Consider the following 11,089-nt stretch of genomic DNA (forward strand, 5'->3'; position numbering starts at 1 on the left):
GTCTCGCTTGGGTTAGCCCTCGCTTCAATAGTAAGCTAAGAGGAGTGAGCAAATAGGCCTGAAGTGTTCCCTGCAGTCCAGCCCTCTGCCTTGAGTGACCTTTGTGTCCGTGTACCAGTTGGCTGCATGCCTGGTGTTAAGCAGGACTGTTTATAAACCTTCTTGTTTGCCTCTGCCTGTCTCAGCAAGCTAAGTCTGTCAGCATTGCCTGAGGCCTGGCTGGCCTCCTCCAGCAACGGCTGCTGGGGAAGGTAGCACAACTTGTGCTGGACAGAAGACACACCACTTTCCTTTGCTGATTGTCCAGGTTTTTATTGGTGCTTTTGCCCATATTTCCCAGAGTGTAACCAGCATCAACGAGCCAGAATCCAGCACTGAACAAACAGGCCTTGTCTTGTGCCGTTCAGAACCTGGGGCCTGAATTCCAGCATGAAGTAAAGAGGTCTGGGGGAAAGCTTTGGTGGGTGAGAGGAGTCCTCTATTTCAGGCCATGTTTGCTAGGGAGGAAAAAGTGCTAAATCCTGTTCTGTCAGTCTGCTTTCTTGAAGTAAACGTTCATTAGAGTACTCGCACAAACACATTCACCCTGTACTGTTACTCTCTCCTCTCTCCAGTCCACAGCAGAGCAGCCAGATGAGAACCAGGAACCCAAAAAGAAGAGACGGCGAAAAAAATAAAGGTGCGGTTGCCACTGCTGCCCCCTCCTCCAGTGCCTGTTCTGCAGCAGATTCACCTTGGTCTTGAAGAACCGTGTGTACAGAGATAGTTTGTTGTTTCTCTTGTCAAATACTCAAGACTTCTTTCTTCATGCCCGGGGTGTGCAGTGACTCTTGTCAAGCGTCTCAGGTATTAAAGCTGGCTGCTGCCTTCAGAAGTGCCTCTGCCATTCAAACACTCTGCTACCACAGTTCTCTTCTCCAGGAACATCCCTTTTTCCAGCAAAAAGCAAGCAGCTCACCCCGGATCAGTCCCTGACAAAAGATGTGCTTCTGAAAGGACAGCTGGGTTCTGGCACGCTCTCTGGACAACTGTCATTCTGGCACTTGAGCGTCATCACTTTTTCTCCAGCGAACCTTTGGTTATTTCAAGAAGCTGATATATATCCAGTGCTTCTCCTGGAAGACAATGGGACAATGAGTTCCGTGCCTTCTGCAGTACAATTACAGACTGTACAACATACAAATACGAGAGTAACAGTAATTTAGTTGCTTTTAGGTCAGAGCATGTAGCACAGAAAGCCCTTAAGTTACTCAAACTTCTTGTTTGTATGGTGCTGTGAGTGCAGACAACAGCCCTGGTAGGAAGCAGCAACGAGGGGCTGTTCTCCCTCAGAGCTGAAGCTCGCTGCCATGCGTAGTGCCAAAGAAGCAGAGAGGTGCCAGCATGCTCTGGAGAGCCAGCAGTAGGGGCTGTGTTACATTTTTGCTGACCCTGATGCACTTATTTAATTTGCTTTGTTCTTGATGAGAACACAAGTACCCTTTCTGCCCACAGAGCCCAGATTCTTTTTCTGAAAGCACACTTCACCTGTAAAACTCCTAATAAAGGCTGCTTAAGGCTGAAACGTCTGATGTGGTCAATAACTGACAGAACAACTCTGAGGGCAGGTTCCTCTTATCTGGCAAAACGCTGCTGCATAGTGAGGAGGTGCTATTTAAAGCAGCTCCCAGCCAACAATTAAATGTTTGTTTGCAGCAGTTGGAAGGTTACGTCAGGAGCACCTAGGGACAACTGTAAGCCTTGAGGTTGCTGGGGAGGAACACAGCCCTGCCAAGGCTGAAGCGAGCAGCATGGGCTGGGCTCTGAACCCAGCTCTGCTGAGCTGAGAGAGAGGGGGGATGGAAAGAAAACACTGAAGGCCAGAAATGTTTGGGCCTGGAGGATAAGACATACACAACTGTAGGGCTGTCTCATTTCACAGAGGGAACAAGTCAGGCTCGGGCAGTGTTTAAAAGACTAGAGGAAGGCTCATCTGCCTTCTGAGGGGCACAAAGTGAACTTGTGCATGGGCTGACAGAGCCAGGCTCTGATTTCTATATCAGAAATAGCTGGAAGCAGCAGCACAAAATGCCCAAGTGCTGAGAAAGGCGAGCAGGGTAGGGAGGGGCTGGCACCAGGGTGGTGGGGGCCTGAGGTGCTGGGGTTGAAGGGCTCCACCTCCAGCAACAAGGAGGCTCCTGTAGGGCCTCCAGCTTTTATAGGGGATGGCGCTCAGAGGGCTGCCGCTCACCTTGGGGGATGCCGTACTTCTTCTCCATCCCTGTGGGGTTTGACGGTGTCACGCAGTTCATGGTCACCTCCTTCCTTAAGCACCGGTCAACATCCACGGCGCTGAAGAAAGCCACCGACTGCGGCAGGTCCTGGAGGCCCAGCTTGTAGGCGAACATGCACCTGGAAACACAGGGGAGCAAGTGGGGCCGTGCCACAGCACACATGGCTCTGTCACACCCAGGCTGCAGCAGGCAGCGTGGCACAGCCCAGCAGGGATGTGACAGGGGTGCCAAACTGTGTCCCCTCGTGTCCCAGGCAGCAGAAAATCCCTCGTAGGCAGCGCCCCTTGGGGAAAAAAGAGCCAGGGAGGTTGCTTAATGGGGAAACTCAGTGCCCAGCCCTTTCTGTCACCACGAGCACCGCTTGTTCTCCGCTGGGGAAAGAACTCGGCCTTTTCTCCAAGGCAGGGACCAGCCAGCACTTAAAAGTTGGAGCGAGCCCGCCAACTTCTCTCAGGCGCAGCCAGCTCTCTTACTGCACGAGGGGGGCTTTGATCAGCCGCAGGCTGGGCTGGAACAAAGGCAGCCTCACAAAACCCCGCTCAGCCCTCGGCACAGATTGCTTTGCACCCGGGGCAGGCAGCGGCTGGCAGACAAAGTGCTGGGGGAGCGCCGGGGAGCGGGAGGGTCAAGGAGCGCCGGAGGAGCTGTGGGAGGAACGCAGCATTGCCAGGCTCAGCCTCTGAGGAAGAAAAGGCCAAACCCAGCCCTTCGCTGCTGGCTAATCCTCCCACGCAGAGCAGATGTTGGATTTTCCCAGCAGGAAGCCCCGTGCTCGCAATAGCCGGGATAAAGGCACAAGCATCAGGGCGGCTCCCCCCGCTGCGAGCGCTGCCCGGGCACAGAAAAGCTGTTTGCTGTATCCTTACCTCAGCCGGGCAGAAAATAGCTCTGCTTTTGGCCTACTCCTCTATAAACCACACGCCACAAAGCACGGGGCTTCAGAGCTGAGGGGAACCACAACCCCGCGTAACGGGGCCTGGCCCTAGGAGGTGTCCCAGCCCCACATCTCTCCCCCAGCCCCACATCTCTCCCCCAGCCCCACATCTCACCGTGTCAGCAGGTTGGTGATCTGCAGGGCCAGGGCGGCCCGGTAGCGGTCCTGCTCCTGGACCAGGTAGCGCACCTCGTCGTGGATGCTGATGCAGAAGCGCCCGCTGATGTCGAACTCCTCGAAGAGCCACTTCATGGAGACCAGCATCAGGTGCAGGTAGTCGACGGCCGAGCTCTGCACCACCCAGTTCACCCTGCTGGTCAGAAACTGGGGGCAGGAAACACAGAAACACTCTGAGAAACACCAGGAGAAACATGAGGAGAAATACCCAGAGAAATGCTCTGAGAAACACCCAGGGCCTGGGCCTGTTCCTCTCAGAGAGGCTGCTGAGGGTTCCTGTGTTTCCCCTGAGAAAACAGGAGCAGGACCCAACACCTGTGGGTTCCTTCCGCAGCTCTGAGGGGTTTGTAGGGCTTCCTGCCCCTCAGGAGGGCAGAGCTGGGGCCTTACCTCGCCCTTGGCCACGGCGGGCTCCAGCGCCCTGCTGATGTGGCAGCCCAGCACCGGGGTCTGTGGCGAGGAGGACAAGGCGATGCTCTCCAGCTTGTTGAACATTTCGGACTCGGTGCCGCCAGCCCACACCCGGTGGCCCACCACGTCCCACTTCTTCTTGCTTCGGGACCTGTTGGGGCAGAAGGGAGACTCAAACACCCCCTTCTGGTTTGGGGCAGCCAGTGGAGCCTGCTCACGCACTGGGAGACACTGGGAACATCCCAGTCCCATGGACAGGGGTGGACCTGAGACAGCTGGGACCAGCCAGCCCCTTCGTTGCCCACCACCCACGGCCTTTCCCCGCCTCACACCCCCATCCCACAACCACCATTTGGGGTCAGAACATCTCACTTTCTCGCAGCTTCCCTCTGCAGCCGGTGGACATCCCGGGCCGACACCGAGCCATCTTCTGCCCTGTCCACAGCCAGGTCCAGTTCCTTCACCAGCCACTCGCCCTCCTCAGTCAGATGAAACCTGGGCGGCGACAGCCAGCTGGGGGTGACCCACACCCGGGGCAGCACCCACGGGGACACCGTCCCCAGGCACCCCACAGCCCCAGGGGGGCAGCACCCACCTGCGGATGCCCTTGGTGACGGCGTACATCTGCTGGGCTTTCTCCCGCGCCTGCTCCTGCGTCAGCCGGTGGTTGAACTGCATCAGCAGGCGCTCGGCGAAGGGCTGCCCGGCCCCGTAGATGCGCCCGTAGTTGAAGACCTTGGCGTGCTCCCGGCTGATGCCCACCGTGGCGGCCGTCTTGCTGTGCAGGTCCGTGCCGTTGCTCTTCTTCCCCTGCAGGGTCATCCAGCCGAAGGCCGTGCACCCTGCGGGGAGGAGGGAGGGAGGAAAGGGCTGAGTGCCCAGCGTTTTGGGGTGCTGACGCCTGCTGTAGGGCCCCCGCTCACCGTGCATGCCGGCGAAGTGCGCCTCGCCCAGGATGGCCGCTATCCACAGCTCCTGCGAGTCCACGTCCGCGCCCACCAGGGCGTAGCCGGGAGGCACCTGCACCATGGCTTTCAGCTCGCTGCCCACACGGTCAGCCTACAGGACATGATGCCAACCTCAGCACACCCCATACAACGCCCCTTCCTCCTCCTCCTCCTCCACCTCCTCCTCCTCCTCCTGCACCCCAGCACGACTCCGACCCGCCCCAGCTCCGCTTTCCCATACAGAACACACCCACTGCCCCAAAACGCACGGACACCCCCTCGCCGTGCCCCAAACCCCACAGGCACGGCCGTACCCGAGCGTTGCTGGCTGTCAGCCACGTGGGCTCCACGGCCCGCCGGGTGATGGTGCCCGCGGTCACCACCTGCGGCAGGATGGCTCCGTAGTCGTCCTCCTCGTTGTAGTCCGGGTGCCTGGGATAGGGGAAAAGGGTGAGCGCCAACCCAACAGGGCCCCCCCGGCACCACCCGTCCCTCCCCGTACCTGGTGATGGCACGGGGCAGCTCCCCTTTCTTCAGCCACACCACCATCTGCGAGCTGCGGACACACGGCAGGGCACGGGGGGTGCTGAGCTGCTCTGAGCACCTGTAGGGTCTCCACACACACACCCTGAGAGGTGTGGGATGGTGGCAGCAGGGCCGGGGCTGCTCACCTGATCCGCTTGTGAGCGTTCCTCCAGAAGGAGATCATCTTGTTGATCTCCAGGGCCCTGGTCCCGTGGGTGCGCCCCACGGCAGCCCGCAGGGTGCCGTCCTCCATGCGGGGCAGGAAATCCTTGGCAAAGGGGCTCCCGACGTTGTTGGCGTTCCCGTCCTTTAGCAGCAGGGATTTCGGGGCTCAGCGTGCCGCCGCTTGCTACCGGCACAGCCCCATGTGCCCTCCCACCCCACAGGTGCCCCACCCGACTTGCCTTGTGGGGCAGCTTGAAGAACCAGCACCCGGGGACGTCGACGTCGTTGTAGGGCCCATTGCCGTGGTGGTACGAGGGCCGGCTGTTGTCCCCCGGCAGCTCGCCCCCTTCCTCCTGTGACCAACACCACGAGGTGTGGGGGGCACGGGGCCCTCCTGCCCCACGCGGGCACCCGCTGGGAGCCCCCAGCACGGGGAATGGGGAGAAAATCGAGGAAAAGGGGAAGGATGCAGGGTCCCAACCCCGCAGCAAAGCCCGTGTACCTGCACCAAGCTCTGGTCCGCCCTGCCCACGTCCCCCTCCAGCTGGCTCAGCTCCTCCACCTGCGGCACAGAGAGGCCACCCCAAAAAGGATGGGGTCAGGCAGGTTATTAAAGGGTTTTTCTTACTGCTGGTATTTGTGGGCGCACTGGGGAAAGCCCAGCCCCGCGACCCACACCAGGAGGCCTCCTCCCTCCCGGTGTCACCTTCTGCCACATGCTGCTGCCGTCCATCACCAGCAGCTCGTCCTCCACGCTCTGCTCCTGCGGGGGCTGCTCCCGGCCCTTCTGCAGCCGGTGCTGCCGGCACAGCTCCTCGATGGCCCTGCGCACGCACCCACCCTGAGGATGTGGCCAGGCACCACGGGGCTCAGCCCCCGCAGGGCACCCCCTGCGTCCCCCCTCACCTGTGGGGACAGACGGGACCCTCCCCACCCGGGGGGGCCGCGGGGAGGTTGTCCTGCCGCCCCGGCACCAGGTAGCCCCAGCCGTGCTTCTCCGAGTAGTGCAGGGGGAACCCGTCCCAGGCCAGGCGCATCAGTTTTGGGGTCACCCTCATCTGCAGGCTGATCAGGCTGGGCCCCGGCACCCAGCCTTCATCCTCCAGGCGCGGGCACAGCTTGCGGTACCACCTGGGGGGGGGATACGGGGGGTGGTGGAGAGGGGACAGGGAGCACGGAGCGAGCCCCTGGTGCCCCCGCGGTCCCCAACTCACCCCGGGTGGCCGGGGAGGTGCTGCAGCTTCTTGGGCTGCAGCATCACCGTGTCCTTCAGGCGCTGCAGGAGGGCGCTGCCCTCGGGGGCTGCTCGCAGCTCCTCATCCTCGCTGGGGGGGGCCGGGGTCTGGGGGGACACGAGGAGCCCTGGGGCTGAGCATCCCTCAAGCCCCAGGTCCCCCTAAACCTCCCCACTCTCACCTTCCTGCCACTCCTGCGCCGATCCTGCCCCGGGGGCTTCGCCTTCGTTCACCTTCTGGTCCTTCTTCTTCCTCGGGGGTTTTTTCTGCTTGAACTCCTGCGTGTCCCACTCCAGGTCCCAGAGCCAGGGGTCCTCCTTGTACCTGCCGGCACGCCGCAGCCGTGCTCCAGCACCCGTGGGTGGGGGCGCGGCGCCATCCCCTCCCCTCGGCTGGCCCCGCTACCTGTCCCCGTGCAGCAGCTGGCAGGCGTCGTTGGCCAGGTTCATCAGGGACTTCTTCATCTCCTTCTGCAGCTCCTCGTAGGTGCCCTGGGCGTCGTCCAGGTACCTCTGCCAGTTGCCGTTGACCGGCAGGTAGGACACCCCCATCTCCAGCATCCCCGCGAACGTCACGGGGTGGGGGCACCTGCGGCCAAAGGCAGCCCCGAATTAGGTTCCTCCTGGAGGGGAGATGCCCTCCGAGCAGCGGGGCACAGCACCACCGGCTGCCAGCTCCTCCTCACCCCCAGATGGAGCCGAGAGCCTCCTGGATGGGGCTCAGCACCCTCCCGGCCTCCCCAGGGACAGATCAGCCACATCCCATCCCCAGCAGGGTCACAGTGTCCCCAGCAGGGCTGTGGTGCCCCCAGTCACCCACCGGGCCCCCTCACCTCTCCATGAAGAGCGGCAGCTGCTCCTGGAACACCTCGTGTGTGGCTTGGACATCGCGGGCGCAGTAGGACATCAGGTCCTGGGGGCATGGCACGGCGTCACCGGCAGCAGGAGGCGGCCACAGGAGCACCCAAACCCCTCGCACCCAGACGAGAAGCACCCCGCAGCTCCTCCCGCCCCGTTCCCAGCACCTGGAAGTGATCCCTGATATCGGCCATGGTCCCCTTGACAAACAGCTCCCGCGCCTCCTTCTCCAGCGGCTCCCCGCCCACGTAGAGCGCGTGCACGTCGGCCAGGTTGTTGATGCTGCTGACGTGCACCCAGTCCCACGCCGTGACCTGGCGGGCACAGAGGACAACCCCGTTATTTTTTATTTTATTTTTATTTTAGCCCCTGCCCGCCTGGAACGGGCTGGGAGCGATTCGCCCAGCAGAGCCGCCCCAAATCCCCGGGGTGGCAGCGGCGCAGCCCCGCACTCACCGCCGGCCCCTCGGCTTTGCTGCGCGTCTTCTTGATGTGCTGCCTGACCTGCTGCAGCCCCTTCCTCTTGCCGTGCTTCGCGGCCATCCAGAGGCTGCGCTGGAAGCCCGTCAGCCCCGAGATGGCCATGTGCATGCTCATGGTGTCCAGGAAACGCACCGGGGAGCCCTGCCAGGAGGGAGGAGGAGAGGTGGTGCCGGGCGTGCTGGAGGAGAAACGTGCTGCAAAACTGCTGAGCTGCGAGGCCACGCTCAGGATGCTTGTGCCGGGGCAAAGCTTTGCCTCCCAAGAGCCCGGAGCTGCCCGTGGCCACCTCAGAGCTTGCGGCATCCTCACAGGACGCACGAGCACCCCCCTGTAAAGCCTGCCCACCGCAGCCCATCGCGCAGGGGACAAATGCAAGGCACGGGGCTGGTGCTGCCAAACGAGGTGAGCACAACCCAGGGGTTCTCGTGCCTAACAGCATCGCCAAAACCCCCCCAAAGCGCTGATGCAAATTATTTGGGGAGCAAACCCCCGGTGCCAGCACGAAGCATCGGCACGGGTCTCACCCGGCCCTACACGCAGCCAGAGAGCAGCAAAGCGGGCAGGGCGAGCGCCTGCAGGACAGGGCACCTGGATGAGGTACTGCTCCTTGATGAAAGCCCGGTCGAAGGCCACGTTGTGCCCCACCACCACGCGCTCCGGCCGCTCCTGCCGCCCGGCACAGCCGGCCCCTGTGGCGCTCTCCAGCGGGATGAGATCCGCCAGGCTCAGGCGGCTGGACCAGGAGTAACGCTGCTCCAGCAGCCTCCTGCTGCACCATGAGTACCTGTGGGGCACACGGCCATCCAAAAACACTCAGGGGCTGCGCACCGAGACCCGCGGGACCCCAAAAAACCCCCTCCGGCATCTCACCAAGCGTGCGGCGAGACCGCCACCGCCAGCGTGGGGCAGTGCCCGTCGGCCAGGCACACCTCCACGTCCAGCACCACCGCCCGATCCCGGGGAAACTCGACGGGCTCCGGCCGGCCCTCGGGGCCGTAGCGGGTCCAGCCGAGCTGCCAGGCCCAGCTGGGGGGCACGGGGGGCAGGCGGCAGCGCAGCAGCTCCTCGGCAGCCTCCAGGTAGGGCAGGCTCTGCTTTTGGGCCAGCAGGCGGAAATGCTCGTCGATGTTGTCCCCGTACATGCGGGGCAGGCGCAGCTCCACGTCGGGCAGCGCCGAGGTCTCCTTGCCCCACAGCTCGTGGCGCTGCAGGTGCTCCACGCTGCGCCGCACCGCCGCCTCCGAGTAGCGCACCCGCGCCCCACGGAAGATCTGCTCGTGGAGCCCCCGGGACAGCATCTGGATGTTGAGGGGGTTGACGCGGCGCTGCCCCTGCCCCTGCTCCTGCGACTGCTCCGTGTCCTCGGCCGGGCTCTCCGGCAGCGGGCGGCCGGCGAAGGAGCTGGAGGCGCGGTGCCGGGGGGTGCCGGGGCGCAGCACCGAGCCTCGCCGCAGCGCACGCCGCATGGTGCCTGCTGCTGGGAGCCTGCAGGAGCAGCAGCACGGGCTGAGCTTTGCACCGCTGCTCCTCAGCCCCTTGCACAAGACCCCTGAGTGTGGCTGCAGCATGCACGGCCGGGCTGCTCGAGGCAGTGCATGGCCTCCCCTGGGCTGTGCACAGCTCGCTGCAGGTGTGCGCCCACCCTACATGCACACCTCTTGGCATTACTTTGTGCACTGCCCCACGGCAGCATGCAACCTACCTGCGGGTGTGCACAGCCCTAGGAGCATGCACCGACACCTCCTGCAGCTGTGCAACACCCTGCAGGCGTGCAAACCCCCTGCAGGTGTGCAAAGCCCCTGCAGGTGTGCAAACCCCCCTGGCAAGCATGCAAACCCCCCTGTAAGAGCGCAACCCCCCCCGACATGCAAACCCTTTGCACGTGTGCAAAACCCCCGGAAACGTGCAACCCCCCCAGCAGGCGTGCAAACTCCTTGCACGCATGCAAGCCCCCCATGGCCGTGCAACCCCCCCGGCAGGCGTGCAAACCCCTTGTACATTTGCAAACCCCCCGTGCACGCGTGCAACACCCCCCATAGGCGTGCAACCCCCCCATAGGCGTGCAACCCCCTTGCACACTTGCAACCCCCCTTGCACACGTGCCCCCCCCCCCCAAGGCGCGCGCCCCGCCCCGTTCCCGCGCCCACCTGTGCCCAGCGCGCGCCGCCCGGCCCCGGCCCGCGGGCGGAACCACCCGGGAGGGGCGCGGGGGGGGGCTTCCGGCTGCCGCTGCCGTCCCCGCCCCCCCCCGGCCTCCCCCCCGCCTCCCCGCACATGGCCCGGCCCCGCGGTGCTGCAGTCAGGGGGCCGCGCGGGCAGGGCCGGGTAGCGGCGGCCGCGTGGCCTAATGGATAAGGCGTCTGACTTCGGATCAGAAGATTGCAGGTTCGAGTCCTGCCGCGGTCGTGTTGGAACCCCCCCTGAAAAAACAGGGCGTTTGTTTTTTATTCCCCCTCTCCCTGCTTTTTTAATTTTTTTGGGGGGGATCTCAAGGAAATCGAACAGGCAGGGGGCACAGGGCGGCCCCCACGCGTGGCTGTAGGGGATCCTAAAGCTGCGCTGCCCCCGGGCTGCTGCTGCTGCCCCCCCCCCCCAGCTGCTGCCCCCAGCTCTCTCCCCGTGCGTTTTGCTTTTTGCTTTAAAATCAGCGTGAAAAGAGGCGGCTGCTGGCTCTGAGGGGAATCTGTGGGGTCAGCCGGGTCTGTGCCAGCAGCAGGGCAGGGGGTGCCCCATGGGCACAGCCAGGGGGGGCTGGCAGGGGGCTCAGCCCCACCCCGGGCCCTGCTTTTTCACCATTTTTTCACCATTTTCTCACCATTTCCTCACCATTTTGCTCACGTCCGACACTCTCGGGGTGCTGGCAGCCCCCAAGGAGACACGGGGCACCCCAAAACCTCCCAGCAGGGCTATGGGGGCGGCTCAGCACGCAGCGGGGCACCCCAGGACCCCAGCACCCCACACAGCTCGGGCGAGGGGCTGGGACCCCGGGGTCCCCGGCACCGGGATGGGTGACACCGGAGGGGACGGCTCGGAGAGGGGCAGGGGGCGGCTGGGGGACCGGGGGTGCCACGGGAGGCAGACG

The 11,089-nt window shown here is 63.4% G+C and overlaps 2 protein-coding genes and 1 non-coding gene across 4 annotated transcripts in view; 2 read left to right on the plus strand and 1 right to left on the minus strand.

The window, feature by feature from the left end:
* FANCI (FA complementation group I) overlaps positions 1 to 1,564 on the plus strand; it is a 24,675-nt gene extending 23,111 nt beyond the window's left edge. For both annotated transcript variants that reach the window (XM_068696397.1, XM_068696398.1), the window contains exon 37: positions 615 to 1,564. In XM_068696397.1, coding sequence (XP_068552498.1) covers positions 615 to 677 — 63 coding nt within the window. In that variant the 3' untranslated portion in view covers positions 678 to 1,564. The remainder of the gene's footprint in view (positions 1 to 614) is intronic.
* On the minus strand, positions 287 to 10,271 carry POLG (DNA polymerase gamma, catalytic subunit). The gene is made up of 23 exons (XM_068696401.1): positions 10,155 to 10,271; positions 8,878 to 9,492; positions 8,596 to 8,791; positions 7,981 to 8,148; positions 7,692 to 7,838; positions 7,500 to 7,579; positions 7,073 to 7,255; positions 6,849 to 6,991; positions 6,647 to 6,800; positions 6,339 to 6,563; positions 6,139 to 6,256; positions 5,935 to 5,994; positions 5,672 to 5,785; positions 5,414 to 5,574; positions 5,245 to 5,298; positions 5,057 to 5,174; positions 4,719 to 4,854; positions 4,391 to 4,637; positions 4,168 to 4,290; positions 3,775 to 3,946; positions 3,323 to 3,531; positions 2,231 to 2,391; positions 287 to 1,115 (listed from the first exon to the last, which is right to left on the minus strand). The coding sequence occupies exons 2-23, from the start codon at positions 9,471 to 9,473 to the stop codon at positions 1,054 to 1,056; spliced, it is 3,627 nt and encodes a 1,208-aa protein (XP_068552502.1). The 5' UTR covers positions 9,474 to 9,492; positions 10,155 to 10,271; the 3' UTR covers positions 287 to 1,053.
* Positions 10,272 to 10,340: 69 nt separating this feature from the next.
* On the plus strand, positions 10,341 to 10,413 carry TRNAR-UCG (transfer RNA arginine (anticodon UCG)). Its single transcript has one exon. It is a non-coding gene; the product is annotated as a tRNA-Arg (tRNA).
* The last annotated feature ends 676 nt before the right edge of the window (positions 10,414 to 11,089 follow it).

This window comes from Anas acuta, chromosome 12 (assembly GCF_963932015.1).
Source record: "Anas acuta chromosome 12, bAnaAcu1.1, whole genome shotgun sequence".
NCBI classification, from domain to species: Eukaryota; Metazoa; Chordata; class Aves; order Anseriformes; family Anatidae; genus Anas; species Anas acuta.